This window comes from Narcine bancroftii, chromosome 10 (genome assembly GCF_036971445.1).
Source record: "Narcine bancroftii isolate sNarBan1 chromosome 10, sNarBan1.hap1, whole genome shotgun sequence".
NCBI lineage: Eukaryota > Metazoa > Chordata > Chondrichthyes > Torpediniformes > Narcinidae > Narcine > Narcine bancroftii.
The window spans coordinates 35,652,778-35,672,461 of record NC_091478.1 but is presented as its reverse complement, the minus strand read 5'-3'; the positions used below and the strand labels follow the sequence as shown (position 1 = coordinate 35,672,461).

The 19,684-nt window shown below is 43.1% G+C and overlaps 1 protein-coding gene and 1 long non-coding RNA gene across 2 annotated transcripts in view; both read left to right on the top strand.

The window, feature by feature from the left end:
- The first annotated feature begins 9,720 nt into the window (after window positions 1-9,720).
- Window positions 9,721-19,684, top strand: part of papss2b (3'-phosphoadenosine 5'-phosphosulfate synthase 2b) — a 60,482-nt gene continuing 50,518 nt past the window's right edge. The window contains exon 1 of the mRNA XM_069900651.1: window positions 9,721-9,826. Within this exon, the coding sequence (XP_069756752.1) occupies window positions 9,800-9,826 (27 nt within the window). The 5' untranslated portion in view covers window positions 9,721-9,799. The remainder of the gene's footprint in view (window positions 9,827-19,684) is intronic.
- On the top strand, window positions 9,891-18,672 carry LOC138744457 (uncharacterized). Its single transcript, XR_011345544.1, has 2 exons — window positions 9,891-11,396; window positions 14,797-18,672. It is a non-coding gene; the product is annotated as an uncharacterized lncRNA (long non-coding RNA).

Below are 19,684 nucleotides of genomic sequence, written 5' to 3'. Positions count from 1 at the left end.
AGAATCTGAATCATAAGTAAGTTTATACATTGTCTGATATATATATAATGCTCGGATACAATGGAAATTCCCTCAGGAAAACTTCACCTCATATTCTAATATTATCACATATTCATGCTAAATTAACTAACTAGAGTAATCTCTTCTACTTATAAAAAGAGAAAGAAGAAAGGAAAAGAAAGAAAAAAAGAAACTCCCCTCCCCATTCTAATCCTACACCTCCCACTTTAATGTTATATCTAATTTTCTCCATGCTCAAGCAAGAAGTAATATCCTGCACCCATTGCATACAAGTTGGTGCTAAACTCTTTCCACTTCATCAAAATTGCTCGTCCTACTATGAATGAAGTAAAGGTTACAATCCTTTTTTGAATTAAGTTCAAGGAAATATCTTCCTGTTGAGAATTACCAAACTAACCAGTAAGGGGGAAAGGTCCTCCTTAATTGCTTCCCACCAGTACGTGAGGAAATCAGAGAATTTCAGAGTTCTCCAACCTTAAGGTCTGTTTGAAGTTCCATCACGTTTTCTAGGATCACTGGGGTCACATTCAGCTTCCTTATCCTTACCACCCAACTTTTCCCTCCCCTGCAGATTCCAAGTCTTCGTATATGGGGTCTCTCTTTCCTCTATTGACTACATTTATCAAGAAGATTGCTTAAATAGGGCTCAAATAATTAATGAACAGCTTTTCCATCCAGCACACAGTATCTGTGACCTACTCCCATCAAGAAGGAGCATCAAAGTCAGGATTGCCAGGCTGGGAATTAGCTTCTTCACACCTGCTATGAGGTCAATGAACAGTATGTTGTAACTGAGAAAATCATTCCAAAATATTTACGTACATTTATTTTAAACCATATTTTTATGTAAATATGTAATTATTAAGTGCTGTATATTGTGCATTGCCATGTTTGTATGCTGTAGTTCAGATAAACATTTTTTTCATCTGGTTGTTCAACTTAAAGTTCAAATTCAATTTCATTGTCAGACCTACAAGATTCAGTAACAAACAATGTATCTTCTTCACTTCTACATTTATCACATTGAGAAGAGAGATGAGAACAGAATTTAGCCAGTCGGACTTTGGAACAGTGGGCCCAGTGTAATAATGAATGCACTCGCTTCAAAATAGATTTCCATGTAGTTTCAGAAAATGGTTGTGAAAATCCTGTTCCCATAGTTTTTTAAATTCTGTCCAGGAAAGTACCCCTAGAATTTAGAAGTAATTCATAAAGGCCAGATACCACCCCTTTTTGGAAATTATAAACCATCCCTATCTTATTTAGTTCTAGGTCTTAGGGGAGCTTCATAATTAAAGAATTTTAAAAGCTTCTAACCTGTAAATAACAAAAAAAAAGTAATGTCTAGGTATTATAAACTTGTTGGATAATTGTTCGAAAGAGGCAAGATTTTGGTCAGTAAATATATCTAAAACGGTACACATGTTCTGGTTTTGTCCTTCTCTTTGACTCTAAATCCTTTTCTCACCCTCTTTGGAATAAGGAGCCAACAGATCTGATAATGACTGCTTCACAATCCCACGTAGTTGCCGTCGCCTCCCTTATCACTAGAAGGACCATTTTAATGAGATGGAAAGATGCCATCCCTCTCACTCATACTCAATGCTTGTCCGATATGATGGCAAGTCTGCCTTTGGAAAAAATTAGATGTTCCACGGCTGAAATTAATCTTAATTTTTTTTCTTTATGGGGTTCCTTTCTTAATTGTTTTCAAAATTTGTAAGATTAATTCTTTTCTGGTTTTTGACCCCATTGTTTGCCTTTTTTTTTATTGGCAGTGGACAGTTTGTTGTAAGCCAGTAGCCTCCAAAGGAGGGGATTGATAATTAGTATACTTTTTTTTTGTTTTTTTACTTCTTTTCAATGTAACATAGGTTTCAATGCTATTTTATTACTATATAACATTTCTTAATATTTTATCACATACCTATGTAACATTTATTTGATGAAACCAATAAAAAATATTGAAAATGAAGTAATAAATAATGTTTTGAAATTAGTTCAGTAAACATTTCATTCTTAATACAAAAGCAAGACACAGCACAAAAGTGCAGTTATAAAGAGAGGTCAGTTGTATGGAGTAAAGACTATAATTTTATTAGTTTGAGGTTCATTCAGGAGTCTGATAACGGCAGGAAAGAAACTGCTCTTAAACTGATCTCAAACATGTGAATCTTCTTCCTGTTGGGAGGGATTGAAGAGAGGGATGAGGTGGAATGAGTCTTAAAATTATGTATGAATAACTCTTCAAGTCAATACTGAGGAAGTACAAGAGAAAGCTCAGTGATTAAAAAGCATTTGTCCATAAACTGAAAACAAAGCAAGACCATCTAATCTGGGAAGTACATGGGTTCTTCCCACAGGCTGTGAGATTAATGAACAGTATCTTGCAACAGAATAAACAACCCCAAACTATTTACATATATTTATTTTAAATTACATTTTTATGTATATATGTGATTTTTATGTGTTGTGTATTTTGTGTGTGTGAGTGCACTGTGGTCCAGAGAAACACTGTTTCATCTGGTTGTATATGTACAGTCAGATGATTTTAAAAAACTTTTTGTTATGTAACGTCAACTAGCAGGAGGCAATGAGCAGAGCAGTTCTGATCTATTCACTGAGGGAAGAATATATTTGCCATTGGGGTGATGCAGCAAAGATTACTGGACTGTTTCCAGGGATAGTAGATTTGTTATAAGAGTAGGAATGGTGCAGAGTGAAAGTTTAGCAGTTAAAAGCATGAGAGGCTACTTCATCAAAACACAGTATTTTCAAAGGGTTTTTCAGGGTAGATGCAGGGAGCATGTTCCCTCTGGCTGAGGAATCTAGGACCAGGGGATTGGTTTAAGAATAAGCAGTAGGTCATTTCGGGTAGAATTTCTTTGGAAATCTCTCCTCCAGATAATTGTGGAGGCTCAGCCATTGTGTTTACTGAAAATAGAGATAGATAACAAATTGTACATTGAGAGAATTAGCAATAGAGGGATAGTGCTGTGAAATAGAACTGAGTAGAAATTCAGCCATGGTCCTAATTAATATAAGTGGAAGCTTGAGGCATCAAGGAGGCTTCTCCTTCTATTTCTTTTGTTCCCATTGTGACAGATTATGTTATATTTTATATTGTGAATAGATATATTTTAAAGGAGAGAAATTCTGGCCACTTTTTAGTGTAGGTCACATACAAACACTTCATAACATATTTTCAAAATATTGGAGCTCTGCTCAATTTAGACAGGCCCGGCTCTGAGTGCCTTTGCAAAAACTGAAGAATGCCCAAGGGACTTCACTGATGGACTGTTGTTTTGAAAAGCAACAGATGAAAGAACTCAGGGGAGTAGTTCGGAGCCGCAGGCTGTCTGAGTGCAGTTTGCTGTTCTAAGAGGATCATGTGGTTTTACAAGTACAGAGAAAAAAAAACAGGCTTTTCTCTGAGAGAGAGAGAGCAGCTGGGACTGGAACAGGACAAGCCGGCAAGAAGCCCCAGTTTGGAAGATAGCCTAGTCAAAGCCCTTGTGGTTCATGCAAAAGCAGAGGACTGGCTGCCTAATGTTTCACTTGAAATAAGAGAAACAAAAAGGAAATCTGTGGTGACCTGAAAGAAAGAGGTTATCATCTGGAAAACCCTGATGGGGCAAGTTTCTTTCAGCAAGACACTGACGTGTCTGATTAGAAGGAATCAGTGACCAACAAATCTCTCTCCGAAAAATGACAAGAACCTTCCTGAGCGGTAACCTTTCAAGCACCAAAGCCTGGTGAACTTCATAATAGTTACATTCTGTGTACAGTATAAGAATTGCCTGCAACTGGTGAACTTGGAGGAGTGAGAAGTGAGATTGAACTGTAAATCAAAGAACTTTTCTGAACTTACACACACGTTACATACACGTGCACTTAGAATTAGAAAGGAGTCCAAGAAAAATGCAGAGAACAAAACAAAGGACTCTACATCACCTTTGTTGACCTCACCAAAGCCTTCGACACCGTGAGCAGGAAAGGGCTTTGGCAAATACTAGAGCGCATCGGATGTCCCCCAAAGTTCCTCAACATGATTATCCAACTGCACGAAAACCAACAAGGTCGGGTCAGATACAGCAATGAGCTCTCTGAACCCTTCTCCATTAACAATGGCGTGAAGCAAGGCTGTGTTCTGGCACCAACCCTCTTTTCAATCTTCTTCAGCATGATGCTGAACCAAGCCATGAAAGACCCCAACAATGAAGACGCTGTTTACATCCGGTACCGCACGGATGGCAGTCTCTTCAATCTGAGGCGCCTGCAAGCTCACACCAAGACACAAGAGAAACTTGTCCGTGAACTACTCTTTGCAGACGATGCCGCTTTAGTTGCCCATTCAGAGCCAGCTCTTCAGCGCTTGACGTCCTGCTTTGCGGAAACTGCCAAAATGTTTGGCCTGGAAGTCAGCCTGAAGAAAACTGAGGTCCTCCATCAGCCAGCTCCCCACCATGATTACCAGCCCCCCCACATCTCCATCGGGCACACAAAACTCAAAACGGTCAACCAGTTTACCTATCTCGGCTGCACCATTTCATCAGATGCAAGGATCGACAATGAGATAGACAACAGACTCGCCAAGGCAAATAGCGCCTTTGGAAGACTACACAAAAGAGTCTGGAAAAACAACCAACTGAAAAACCTCACAAAGATAAGCGTATACAGAGCCGTTGTCATACCCACACTCCTGTTCGGCTCCGAATCATGGGTCCTCTACCGGCACCACCTACGGCTCCTAGAACGCTTCCACCAGCGTTGTCTCCGCTCCATCCTCAACATCCATTGGAGCGCTTACATCCCTAACGTCGAAGTACTCGAGATGGCAGAGGTCGACAGCATCGAGTCCACGCTGCTGAAGATCCAGCTGCGCTGGATGGGTCACGTCTCCAGAATGGAGGACCATCGCCTTCCCAAGATCGTGTTATATGGCGAGCTCTCCACTGGCCACCGTGACAGAGGTGCACCAAAGAAAAGGTACAAGGACTGCCTAAAGAAATCTCTTGGTGCCTGCCACATTGACCACCGCCAGTGGGCTGATATCGCCTCAAACCGTGCATCTTGGCGCCTCACAGTTTGGCGGGCAGCAACCTCCTTTGAAGAAGACCGCAGAGCCCACCTCACTGACAAAAGGCAAAGGAGGAAAAACCCAACACCCAACCCCAACCCACCAATTTTCCCCTGCAACCGCTGCAATCGTGTCTGCCTGTCCCGCATCGGACTTGTCAGCCACAAACGAGCCTGCAGCTGACGTGGACTTTTTACCCCCTCCATAAATCTTCGTCCGCGAAGCCAAGCCAAAGAAGAGAAGAAGAAGAATTAGGTTAAGTAAGTTAATAGTAATAATTAGAGTTTGATCCTGTTTTCATGTTTAAAGATAATTAAAAGCAACTTTTGTTTAAGTAATCATTTATCTTGGTGAATTTCTGTTGCTGCTGGGTTTTGGGGTCCTCTGGGCTCATAACACCATATCCTAAAAGATGCTCATTTTCTGTTGTGTTTTCTGCCCTAGGAACACTCATTTAGTTTGCAATAAAGTTCAGCTAATATTTTGTCCTATCTAATTTCTTTCCAAGAATCTTTATGGTTTTGGGAGAATCGCTTTGATGGGCAATTGATTCTACAGCATTTATGGTGCAATAGATTCTATTTATATTAATTTATCAATTTGTTTCATTGTCACATCTCTTGAAATCCAGTAAGAATCTTTATCTTGTGTGTGCTCTCCAGGAAATCTAACTGATACAGCAGGTAGCCAAATAATAACAAATAAACCACTAAGACAGCAAGATATCAGTAGTAAAATAGTCAAATAGTGCAGGGGTAGCATTTAAGTTATCCTGACCTTAACGAGTCTTTCAGTTATTCAGAGAGTACAATCTCACAGCCTTGTGAACATATCTCACCATTTGATTGAAATACTTCCTCCTCAAAGGTTTGCATCACATTTTACCAGATGATACTGAGCCCAAAAGCACCTCTAAACATTTTGAAAGATGAAGTGTTCCTCTTTCTCAAACCTTCCCTGCAGCTTAGTATTAAAACCAGCACAATTTGTTAATACTTCTTTATGTGGCAATTTCTTCATTTGGAAAGGACATTACCACCCTCATTTGGACAGAATATTTATTGGTTTGTTTTGTAATGCTTACATTGTAAGAACTGCAATGATTGGCAAAGCCAAATGAACCATTGATACAATTGAATTAAAATAGAGATTTATTTTTATTTAATCTATTTTTAAATGTAGACATAAAGCACAATTACAGGCCCTTCCGGCCCATAAGCCCGTGCCCACCAAATACACCATTTAACTGACAGCATCTGTAGATTTTTGAGGAATGGCAGGAAACCTGAGTACCTGGTGATCAATGAAGGAAAGCACTAGAGCAGTGGTTTTCAAACTGCCCCCCAAACTCACATTCCACCTTAAGTAATCTCTAGGCCGTAAGTGCTCTGTGATGAGTAAGGGATTGCTTAAGGTGGTCTGTGAGAGGGAAGGGAAGGTCGAGAATCACTGCTCTAGACCCAATTGTTACTGAAATATTTTCCTTGAGAAAAATTGTCATTGGCCCATTTCCTTTGGAGTGATGAAACCGTGCACATAACGAGTCAATGAGGTACGATTGAAACAGTGGTTTTCAAACTTTTCCTTCCCACTCACCACCTTAAGCAATCCCTTACTAATCATAGAACACTTGTGGTCTCGGGATTGCTTAAGGTGGGCAGTTTGAAAACCACTGCACTAGAGAAACTAACTGGAGCATGTTAAGACTGGTGGATTGACTGGAGCACTGAAAATAGGAAAACTCAAGGAAAGTTTTTTTTAACAGACAGAAGACTTGTTTGCTTCATCACACCAGCCACACCTACCTAACTGGCCTTCATTAATAACCGGGTGCTCCAGTCTTCTCCCATCTAATGATGAAGGTTGAGTGGAGGGGAGAGAGTGACAGATATAAAAGTGGAGGGAACCCAAAGATGGACAAATGAGAATGTCAACCAGGTCCTGTGAAGATAGTTTTACATTAGGAGACAATAATGCCTGTTGGGAGCGAACCAATCTCAGTGTTGCAGCCAACAATATCTTGAATGAGTTGAATTTTTATGAAGGCTGAGGGCACGTGGGCTTTAGAAAGATGGGTCAAGTAATGCAGTGTTTAGGACTAGTGCTTCTCAACATTTTCTTTCCACTCACATACCACTTTAAGTAATCCCTATGCCACAGGTGCTCTGTGATTAGTAAGGGATTGCTTAAGGTGGTATGTGAGTGGAAAGAAAACATTTGAAAACAATTGTTTTAATTGTACCTAATTGACTCGTTATCTGCACAAATTCATAACTCCAAAGGAAATGGGCCAATGACAACTTTTCTCAAGCAAAATAATTCAGTACCAATTGAGTCAAGAGCAGTGATTCTCAACCTTCCCGCGCACATACGACTTAAAGCAATCCCTTACTAATCACAGACTTTTGGCTAGTTGGAAACACTACAAGTGCATTTTTTGTAATTTTACGTGTTACGTCCACATTGCCGAATGGACCCCTCCTACTAGGAACCACATCCGGTCACCGTCAGGCTTTGATCTAACCTGCCTGAAAGACTTTCAGACTAGGTAGGTCAGTCGGACTCAGATTCAATCCACAAAAATACAACACCTACACTATTGGAGTACCATTTATATAGTGGGGACTCAACAACAGTGGGAGTTTTCGGTCCCAGACCTCCAACCAGCCTTTTGACGCTCTGAATCTCTGCCACCGAGAGATGGGAGTCATTTGTCCTGGTGTTCCTCTAGGACCGGAGCGCCATAGTGCTTCTCTAGTGTTACGAGCCCATAGAACCCATAACCCAACAGCAATAGATATTCACCAAGACAAATAGTCCTTAAACAAACGTTGTTTTTAATTATCTTCAAACATGAAGATAGAATCAAACTTTAACTTATCACTAAGTTACTTAACCTAACTTAACCCCCTTCTAATTCTAAGTGCATGTGTATGTAATGTGTGTGTAAGTTCAGAAAAGTTTTTTGGTTCACAGTCCAATCTCATTTCTCATTCCTCCAAGTTCACTGGTTGCAGGCAATTCTTATACTGTGCACAGAATTTAACATGTATAAAGTTCACCAGGCTTTGGTACTCAAAAGGTAAATGGTTACTGCTCAGGAAGGTTCTTAATGGTTTTCAGAGAGAGATTTGGTGTTCCAGGACATCCACAACTCCATTCCAGTGTCTTTCTGGTGAAACTTGCCCCTTCAGGGATCTCCAGATGATAATCTCTTTCTTTCAGGTAACCACAGAGTTCCTTTTTGTTTCTCTTATTCCAAGTAAAACATTAGACAGTCAGTCCTCTCCTTTTGCATGAACCACAAGGGCTTTGACTCAGCTATCTTCCAAACTGGGGCTTCTTGCTGGCTTGTGCTGTTCCAGTTCCAGCTACTCTTGCTGGTTGTAATTCTCTCTCTCTCACGCACACACACACACACACACACACACACACACACACACACATAGAAAGCCTGTTTGACTCTGCTTGTAAAACCACATGTCCTTCTTACAACAGCAAGTTCTCCCGCAGACAATATGTAGCTCCAACAATCTCTTTCGTCTGTTGCTTTGATAAACAACAATCTATTAGTGAAGTCTCTTGAGCACTCCCCAAACTCTTGCAAAAAGCTGGAAGAAGCCACTAGCATTAGCAGAGCTCTAGTATTTCAAATAAGATCTGTTCTAAAGTGTTTGTATGTGACCTACTGTAACAACCCTTTCCTAATTTATCTCCCAAAAACATTTCTATATAATCTGTCCCATGAGCAATATTGTGCAGACCCCTAATAACCTCAGTCACCGCGCTAGACATGATCTGTCTAAGCTGTCATTGGGCTTGATCTTGCCCTCTGGCTTGATTTATGTCACGTACGGCTACTGGGGTTGCTTCGAGGGATCGGTTTTGCTGCCCGTCGCCCCCCTCGCGACGGGCGATTCCAGTGGGACCTCGTGGAGGTGTGTCCCGGCATGGAGCAGAACCCGTAAGAGTACCACAATACCGCGGTAACCTCCCTCTTCCCTAAGGGACAACTCTCCTAAGAGAGTCATAGTTTCTCCCGCAGATGGCATAGGGATTCTTCAAGTGGAATGTGAGTGGAAGGATGTTGACGCAAAATGGATGGGTCGTTGGTGCGCTATTGATCCGAGATTCCGCACTGAGGAATAGGCAGACCCCTCTTGAGCTGACCTGGAGCCAGTCTCAGTGATTTCCAAAAAGAGTTGGTTTTCCTAATATTTAACAAATGACAGCGTCCATGCGTGTGTGGGAGGGAGAAAGAGAGAGAGAGAGAATAGTTAAAACTTGAGCTAAGTCTGGACTCTTCCACGTAGGAGAAGGGGAAATGGGGCAGAGCCTCACTCCAATTGCCAGAGTCCAAGGCAAACGTGAAAATGAGATGAAGCCCCCCCCCCCCCCCATAAACTTTGTTCCCAATAAACGAGTTACAAAACAAGATATTCCAAGTCCTTTCACACCCTTCGTGTCCAATCCATGCGGTTTGCAGCCCCAGCACCAGCCCGATCTGTGTGCGGGCTTAAAGTTTTCGGGGGACGCCCTCGCAAAGCGGACGCCAGGGTCTCCGGCTTCGACAAGCGATGACGTGGATATGCAGATCGATGCCTTGGGGCTGGACAAGGGGAAATGCGACGTGTCCGGGTGCTTTAAAAGGCAAGCGCAGCTCCATCCCTGATCAGCACAGCTCGGCCACCGCTCGGCATGTCAGGGGACAAGGCGCTCAGCACGGTAAGGCACCGGGGGAGGGAGAGAGAGGGGGCGGGAGTTCGCGTCCACCCGCGGGTGGGAAACCAGCTGGGGCTTCGGCGCTCCCTCGCCGGGAGCTGGCAGGGCTCAGCCCGCACCAGAGAGTGCACGGCCGCCCATTGACCAGGCAGCTCCTCGGTGCCCAGAGAAATCAGTGCCCACGCTGAAGAATTCAGCAGAAAGTTATAAATGCTCGAACGTGTCAAATATTCGGTGCTGGCGTGACTGGCATCAAGTTTGAGTGGATCTGTATTTAAATAACCCTCGTGTGTCGGGGCACAAGCCAGAAGGTATTGCGTCTCTTTCAAGCACTTGGGTCGAAGATTTAAAGGTTGAATCGCAGCGAGGACCTGGGGAGACCGAGCTGCATCGGTTCTGAGCCCAGGACAGTGTGTTCTTGTCTGGGCTGTGCAGGGTGCCTCGAACATTGATTGTACAGTATGAAACAGTGGCTCATTCATGAAAGCAGACCTTTCACAGCTCAGCGTGAAATCAGACCTATTCCCTGGCGATGCTGGGGTTTTTTTTTTAGGATTTCCTTTCATGAATACCTAATACAGATTGGGTGATGCCTGCAGCCTCCTGACAGACGGGCCAAGATGAAGAACCACACTCAACCCTATTGTTTTTCCAGTGAGGCTCAGATGGGGTCTTGATATTTAGGTCGGTGTGGTCAGTGAGGTGAAGCAGACAAGTCTCCTGTCTGGTGAATAAACTTTCCTTGAGAGTTTTCCTATTGACTGTGCTCCATTCAGACCTCCAAGTCTTATTAACATGCCCCAGTTCGTGCTTTCCAATTGATCTTGGTTAGAAGGATGAAAATATGTTTAATGCAGCCACAGTGAACTTTAGCATTTCCGAAGGGAATTTCCAGGCCCTGATTAAATATCTCAACAAGCTCATTTTAATTTTTTTTTAATGTGTACTTAATTCCTCTATCAATGTTTGCTGTACCATCAATAATTCATAAAAGGTTAAATGGCGAAACAATAGCTAAAGATTGGGACACTATCTCCTTGACTGATCAGAACAAAAGGAAAGGGTCGCCCGCAATGGGCTGTGGATAGGTTCCAGTCGATGGCAGCCAATCGCGGTGGTTTACCACAAAGTTGAATGACATCAGGTGATCAGAAGCCTAAAAGACCAGAAGTTGAAGGCGGGAGGAAGGATTCTAAAGTGGTTAATGCCAGGAATGAGTGACAGAATCAACCACAGTAACTATGTTTAAGAGGCATTTGGGCAATGCATACAGTCACCCTGAAGTGTAAATTGGATCACTCGCACAGGCAAGTGGGACGTGAAGATGAGCAAAAATGCTGGCAAAGTCATAATGTTCTGAAGGTCCTGTCTGTGCTGAGGGACTCTGCGACTATGATTCTGTGACTTAACTTCAAGTTGTCATAGAAGGAGGACATCTGGCCCATCAGGTCCACGCTGGCTTTTAGAGCGATCCCATCAACCACGTTACCCGCTGATTCCCCTGTAATTTAACCTCTCTCACATGTCCCATCCAAGGTGAAATGAATTTGGATTGGATCATGTTCTATCAGTAGTAAGTGCGCTTTTCGTCAAAGAAAAAAAACTTTGGTTCTTTCGAACTTCTGATACAGTCAAAGTTGAATGGTGCGCCTCACAAAGAAGCCAGAGGGCTTACTCTATGCAATGATAATGGGGTAAAATTGTATTACAATGGCAAAATTGTATTCAAAGTGTAGCCTCATGATGTGGCATACCCTTGCTCTGCCATATTGAGTAAACCTTCCGGACCAAATCTACTTCAGGGAGAAATAGATAGTAACAATTAAGAGGCTTCGAGATAGACACAGGAACAAGCAAGGGATATGGTGTACTGCACAATATCCAACTCAGCGGGCCATGCAGCACCTGTAGAAAGTAAAAGGCCATCAATGTTTCAGGCCTGATCCCTTCTTCAGACGTGTTAGAAATCAGGCAGATTCATCAAACTATCACAAGCATTAATCTGGTATAGAGAAAGCAGGACAAACCCAATCCTACCAGTTAGTGTCCTCATCCATATCCCTCTAAATACTTTCAGTCATTAATGAAATATTGGAAGATGTCATTGACAGTATTATCAATAACAATTACCGAACAAGTACCGTGGTTACTTCCTCTAGATCAAAGAGACCAAATGTAGATTCTCTGAACACCTACACTCTTTGTGGCTCTAAACATGAGCTTCCCAAACCATTTCTCCAGTGACGTGTCTGTCCTTGGCCTCATCCACTGTTAGTGTGAAGCCAACCCAAAACTTGAGGAACAACACATTGCATTCCTCCTGGACAGCCTTAAACCTAATGAGTTTTTTGAGGAGGTTACCAAGAAGGTAGATGAAGGAAAGGCTGTGGATGTTGTCTACATGGACTTCAGTGAATCCTTTGACAAGTCCCACATAGGAGGTTAGTTCAGAAGGTCACGATACTAGGAATCCATGGAGAGTGTGGTGATATGTAATTACACCTGGTGACCTTGTATATAAAGCAGTCCAGAGCTACAGTCTAGCCTTCCAGGTTCGTCTTGCAGAGAGACAAGACCTCTTGGTGTACATATTAGTTTATTAAAGCTGTCTTATACTCGCACTGCTGGTGTGGTAATTGTCAGAACAGAGAGGTTGTAAACTGGATTCAATATTGGCTGTGAGGGAGAAAACAGAGAGAGTTAGTGGATGGTTGCTTCTCAGACTGGAGGCCTGTGATTAGTAGTTTGCCTCAGGGATCGGTAGTGGGACCATTGTTGTTTGTTGTCCATATCAATGATCTGGATGATAATGTGGTAAATACGAACAGCAAGTTTGTTGATGACACAAAGATAGAAGGTATTGTGGACAGTGAGGATGATTTGGATGATCTGGACCAACTGGGAGAATGGCCCAAAAAATGGCAGATGGAGTTTAATGCAGACAAGTATGAGGGGTTGCAATTTGGAAAGCCATACCAAGATTGGACATGGTAAGGCACTGAGGAGTGCAGAGGAGCAAAGAGATCTGGGAATACAGATACATAATTCCCTGAAGGTGGCATCACAGGCGGACAGGGTGGTAAAGAAAGCTTTTGGTATCTTAGCCTTTATAAATCAAAGTATTGAGTATAGGAGTTGGGATGTTATGTTGAAGTTGTTTAAGACATTGGTAAACCCAAATTTGGAATATTGTGTGCTGTTTTGGTTGCCTAACCACAGGAAGGATACTAATAAGATTGAAAGTGCAGAGAAGATTGTTGGGTCTTCAGGAGTTGAGTTACAGGGAAATAGTAAACAAGTTAGGACTATTCCATGGAGCGAAGAAGAATGAGGGGAGATTTGATAGAGGTTTACAAAATTATGAGAGGTATAGATAGCGTGAATGTGAGTAGGTTTTTTCCACAGATTGGAGGAGATAAATACAAAAGGTCATAGTTTTAAGCTGAAAGGGGAAAGGTTTAGTGGGAACATTAGGAGAAAGTTTTTCACTCAGAGAGTAGTGAGAGTGTGGAATGAGCTGCCATCTGATGTGGTGAATGCAGGCTCGATCTTAAATTTTAAGAATAAATTGGATATTTACGTGGATGGGAGAGGTCTGGAGGGTTATGGAATTGGAGCAATGTAATGATGGTCGGCACTGACTATAAGGGACAAATGGGTTGTTTTCTATGCTGTAGAATTCTATGCCATAAACATTGACTTTAAAAAAAAAAAAAAAATTTTAGGTAACCCTTTATCTGATTCCACTGTTCCCATTTCTTCTTTATTTATGCCTTACTTATATATTTTCTCTCTTCCTATCTTTTCTTCCACCCCCTTACTAATAGTCTCTCCACCTTTCACACTTCCTGTCTTCTATTCTATCACCTCTTGGCCCCTCCCCCAACTTATTTCCCCCTTTTCTATCATAGTACTGAGAAAAGCCTTTTACTCAAAACGTTAACTAACCATTTCTACCCGCTGAGTTGGTTGGAAATGCTCAATCAGGGTTTCACATTGGGACAAAAGCTGACTTCGGAGATGAGGTGACAATGTCTACTTTTATATGAACTGTAGTGTCATGAAGCTCTGGTAAAACTGAAGTCAACAGGAATCGACTAATAAGCTCTTTACTATTTGTATTAATACCAACCTCACATAACGATGTTGTGGTTGTTGGGACCCAATCAAGTTAAATCATTGCAAGAGCAAGACATGATCAACAGATTGAGTAACATCAATGGGAGGAAAAATGTATGAGGTTTTGGTCTGGAACCCATCATCAAAATGGCCTCTTACCGTGCCACAGTTCCTAATTCTTTTTTAATATAAAGTTACATTAACAAATTTGGGCTAAAGGAACAGCTGACATTAGAAGTAAAACATCTTAATGAATGGGTTTTTAATATTGTTAGGAATTATTAAGTCCTTATTTTTTTTGAAAGATTATAAAGATGTTATTTGGGTTTTTGTACTTTTGATCTTGCTGCTACCAAGATATTTTATTTTAAAAATGTAGTCATAAGCGCAATAAGAGAGGGCATTTCTGCCCACGAGTCTGTGCCACCCAACCTACACCCCATTAACCTACAACCCCCGGTACATTTTGAATGGTGGGAGGAATCTGGAACCCCTGGGGAAAACACACAAGGGAACATACAAACTCCTTACAGTCAGCACAGGATTCAAGCCCCGGTCTGGTCCTGATAGTTGGCTCTGCAAAGGCATTGCGCTGACCACTACACCAACCATGCCGTCCTGTACTGAAGGCTGAAAATGCACATGACTTTATATCAAAGCAAGAACTTGGCACTGCACCTTGATATAAAAACGATGTTAGTTATGGTTCAGAAATTAGGATTCTCCCTGAATGTGTTGCAAGAAATCTGAAAGCACAATGATTAAAGAATAAATGCACAAGCTTCATTGAATAGGCAGGATTTCACAATTGCATGAAATGTTTCTTTTTTTTCCTTATTGCAATCATTTCTAAGGCAGGAACTATTTTTAATGTGTACAGTGATCCAGAGACCCTCACAGCATTGAATAAAACTCGATAGAGTCATTGAGAGATCCAACACATCCTGACCATCAGGAGTACAGTGGAGAGTGTCCTGTATGGCTACATCATTGTGTGTTATGGAAACTGCAAAGCATCTACCTGGAAGTTAATAAGGAGGAGTACCAAAATGGTTGAGAAGATAACTGGGGTCTCCCTTATTCCTCTATTGACAACATTTACCAGGAGCATTGATTAAATAGGGTTCAAAGAATTTTTGAGGACACTTTCCATTCAGCTCATCGTATCTTTGACCTACTACCATCACAGGAGCATCAAAATCAGGACTGCCTGGCTGGGGAATAGCTTCTTCCCACAGGCAGTGAGATTGATGAACAGTATCCTGCAAATGAGAAAATAATTCCAAAATATTGAAATATATATATATATATATATATAATTAAAATGATACCTTTTTATAACATAATATGTGATTAGTATGTGCAGTATAATATCTGTGCCATGTGTGGGCACTGTTCAAGTTTATTGTCACTAGTACCAAGGTGTAGTAATAAAGATTGTTTTGCGATTCGACCAGTAGACATCTCAGTCATAATACTAGAAGAAAGTCATGGCATGAAAGTGCAGAGTTATAACGAGAGATCAGTTTCAGGGTAAAAACTATATAATTGTACTCTTTTAGGGTTCATGCAGGAGTCTGATAACAGCAGGAAAGAAACTGTTCTCAAACTGATGACAGGGGTGGAGAGAGTAGCAGGGTGGAATATTGTAAACTAGCATGAAGGAGTACAGGAGAAAGGAAAGCTTTTCAGCGATTTTAAAAATACTGTTGTTTGTAAACTGAAAACAAAGCAAGACCATCAGATATGTGAAGTTAATGCGTTAAGAATAAAAAATGCCAGAAAATCAAAACAAAAATTGAAACACATCAAAACGGAAACAGACATTTTCAAACTGGGCCCCTTAGTCCTCCATGGAGAGCTAATAAAATCTTGACTTCCAACAAAATCTTCTGATTTACAGTTTGACTCATTGGGATGTGGTATTTGCTTGAAGGTGGTGAGGGAGAAAGCGTAGAGGATTTCAGGGAGTGTGGAGTCAGACAGATACAGGTTAAAGTTGATTGGAGATTTAGGAAAGCAGAAGGAGTGAGCCTATTATGCTTTTTGTTTTGTCTCCATTTCCTGTTGGCTCTCAGCCAGAATGAGAACCTGCTTATTTATGTGCTGGATAAGCAGCTGTTGACAGCGAATGGATCTGATCATTGGGAAGACTGGAAAAGAATTGGGTGTGGTAGGGATGGCGGGAAGAAATCTAGATTGGGGAGGCTTGAAAGGTGAGAGGGTCTTGGGAATGATTAGAACGATCACAAGGAAATCTTAGCCTGTCGCCCATGAGTGCAAAAGAGGAAGTGAGGATTCAAAAAGACTAGGGCAAATGGAAGGGTGGGGTAATTGAATGCAGGCATGTCTGGTTAGGTGGTGAGAGGAATGGCTAAGTAAAAGCAAACACTCTCAATTTATGAATACAGCTCACTTTTGTACCATTGTGACAGCAGATTTACACAACACCTAGTAGTGTTTGAGTAAAGTGAGGTTCCATAATCTGCTGAACATGCGTTAAGAACAGTGAAAGTATTCAGTACTACACAGTGTTGGTTTACAGTAAAGCCTGAGAGCGTCTGCCATATGCAGTTAGAGAGAAGTCTTTCAAACACTGCCTCACTGTTTCACACTCTCGTTATGGCATCGTGCCAAAAGTTATGGTCACCACCTCTGCCAATAAGCTCAGTGAAGTAATTCCTTCTGTTTTCCCTGATGCTGGAAGGAGGGGACCATCTCTACATTCAGATTTCCCTTTACAAATTGGAGTTGGTCATTGGCAATTTCTTTTAGCTGTGCGTAATTTTGACCAGTAAGGAAGATGACTCTATCTCAACCAGAGTTTCCAAAAAGAAAGTCCTTCTTAAATAAAATGGCAACATCAGTCACACTCCTAATTTATTTCTTGGCTTTCTACATCTCTTCTACTCCTTGAGGGATTTGCTTGAACCCAGCTACCTGTACCTGACATGTGCCTCCTTTGACTGTCTCATCCACCAGGGTTCCTTGATCTTGAGAGTTTTGCCCTTCATTCCAGCAAGAATGGTTTCACCCTAAAATCTCCTTGTCTCTCCTTTGACCAGAGGACCTGCTCACACTAAACATTTGAGACTCATTTGTACAAAACAATATTTATTTATTTATATTTATAGCTTATAATACTTGTCCTGGATCTGTATTATCTGTCTGTATGTGTGTTATGTCTGGTTGTCTGCATATTTTTGCACCGAGGACTGGAGAACGCTGTTTTGTCAGATGACAATAAACTTGACTTGAAAGCTTCTCAGTTGCCAGACATCCCTTAACCTGCCAACAGCCTCTTTCAATCAATCCTTGCAAGGTCCTGTCTAATTCTTCAACAGTGGCCTTGATTTTTCAAGTTGTATTGTAAAAGAAACAGAAAGGGCAATTCAACAGGTTAAGCTCTCACTGCACCTAATCAGATGGCAAAGATCTCGGAATCACCAGGGAGAGGCTTCTTAGATTCCAAAGTATAACGTTCAATAAGTTTACTATCAAATATGAGTCCAAAGTTCAGATACACTATAATTCTTGCTTACTGTAGCCAAATACATAAGGTATTTCAATGACAATAGAAAAAAATTAAATTACCAGAAATGCAAGACAGTAAAATAAATTATACATTTTAAAGGATAGATAAGTAAATATTCACAGTTGCAGTTATTGCAGGAAAAAGAAAGATATTTAAGTAGTGCAGGCAGACTTTTTGGTGGTTCCAGAGTAGTTTATGGATAGAAAGGTTAAAGTTAGAGTAAGTTCAGGATGTTCAGGAGTTTGATCATTGCTAGATTAAAACTGTTCTTGAACCTAGACTGGACTAGAGGTTTCTGTATCTTTTGCTGAAGGAAACAGCAAGAAGAGGTTGTGAACAAGGTCATGGGAGTCCTTGATGATTTTGGGTGTCCTCTTGAGGGAGTACCTCACATAAATGCTTTTAATGGATGGAAAGTCAGTGGCTGTGATGGACTTGGGTAGGTTGGCCTCCGACTGTGTTCCTCTGCATTCAAATTTTCCAAACCAGGCTGTGCTGTGACCAGACTGTTGATTTTGACAAAGTTTGAAAATATTCAGCAAACTTCTCGGTCATCTTAGAAAGTAAAGGGTTTGGTGTGTATCTTCTTCACGGTTGCATTGGTGTGCTGGGCTCCAGGAGAGTTCCACCAAGGAACAGACTCCCAGGAAATTTGAGGTTCTAACCTCCATGATGGCACATCACATACTTTTATTTATTTAAGTTTTTTTTTTGCCTCTAATTTTTTTTTTCCAGACTCTCAGTAACTTCAGCAAAATCTTAGATTTTGCTATAATTTTTCTCTTCACAGCTACTTCTCCCTAATCATTTGCTTCCAAAAAAATTAATTAATCGTCAATTGACTACCAGCCTCTACATTAATATCTGTCTGAATGAAGGTCTCCCCTGGAGCATGATAAAACAAATATCACTGAGATCTTGATGACTGATTAGCCAACCCTGGTATATTTCTTCTTTTCTGCTTCCCATCACGAACATCACCCACCCTCTTTTAACCATCCACATTCTTACGACATTCATTTTCCCAATTGTTCTTCCAGCTCCAATCCTATCCTTAAGTTTGACAATGTTTTGCTGTCTCTTCCCAATCTTTCTCTGTTCCGTTGCATCTCCTCTGTCAATTTTTAGCAAACTTATTAAACCAGCTCTATTCAATGTACTTTCTCTTTAAAGTACTAGGTGTGTGACAACCAAATAAATAAAGGATCTGCATCAGATACTCCACAGTGCAGATATTTTGTTTGTTATTATTTTCAAAACCTTTCACTTCAATTCTCCAACTTTCATCACCAGTTTGATACAGCGAGGGGGGGGGGGGAGAGCGGGGGGGGGGGAGAGCGGGGGGGGGGAGAGCGAGGGGGTGGGGGGGAGAGCGAGGGGGGAGGAGAGCGAGGGGGGGAGAGCGAGGTGGGGGGGGAGAGCGAGGTGGGGGGGGAGAGCGAGGGGGGAGAGCGAGGAGGGGAGAGAGCGGGGGGGGAGAGCGGGGGGGGGAGAGCGGGGGGGGGGAGAGCGAGGGGGGGAGAGCGAGGGGGGGAGAGCGAGGGGGGGAGAGCGGGGGGGGGGAGAGCGGGGGGGGGGAGAGCGGGGGGGGGAGAGCGAGGGGGGGAGAGCGAGGAGGGGGGAGAGCGAGGGGGGGGAGAGCGAGGGGGGGGAGAGCGAGGGGGGGGGAGAGCGAGGGGGGGGGGAGAGCGAGGGGGGGGAGAGAGCGAGGGGGGGGGGAGAGCGAGGGGGGGGAGAGCGAGGGGGGGGGGGGAGAGCGAGGGGGGGGAGAGCGAGGGGGGGGGGGGGAGAGCGAGGGGGGGGGGAGAGCGAGGGGGGGGGAGAGCGAGGGGGGGAGAGCGAGGGGGGGGGGAGAGCGAGGGGGGGGGAGAGCGAGGGGGGGGGGGAGAGCGAGGGGGGGGAGAGCGAGGGGGGGAGAGCGAGGGGGGGGGGAGAGCGAGGGGGGGGGGGGAGAGCGAGGGGGGGGGGGGAGAGCGAGGGGGGGGGAGAGCGAGGGGGGGGGGAGAGCGAGGGGGGGGGGAGAGCGAGGGGGGGGGGGAGAGCGAGGGGGGGGGAGAGCGGGGGGGGAGAGAGCGAGGGGGGGGGGGGGAGAGAGCGAGGGGGGGGGGGAGAGAGCGAGGGGGGGGGAGAGAGCGAGGGGGGGGGGAGAGCGGGGGGGGGAGAGAGCGGGGGGGGGAGAGAGCGGGGGGGGGAGAGAGCGGGGGGGG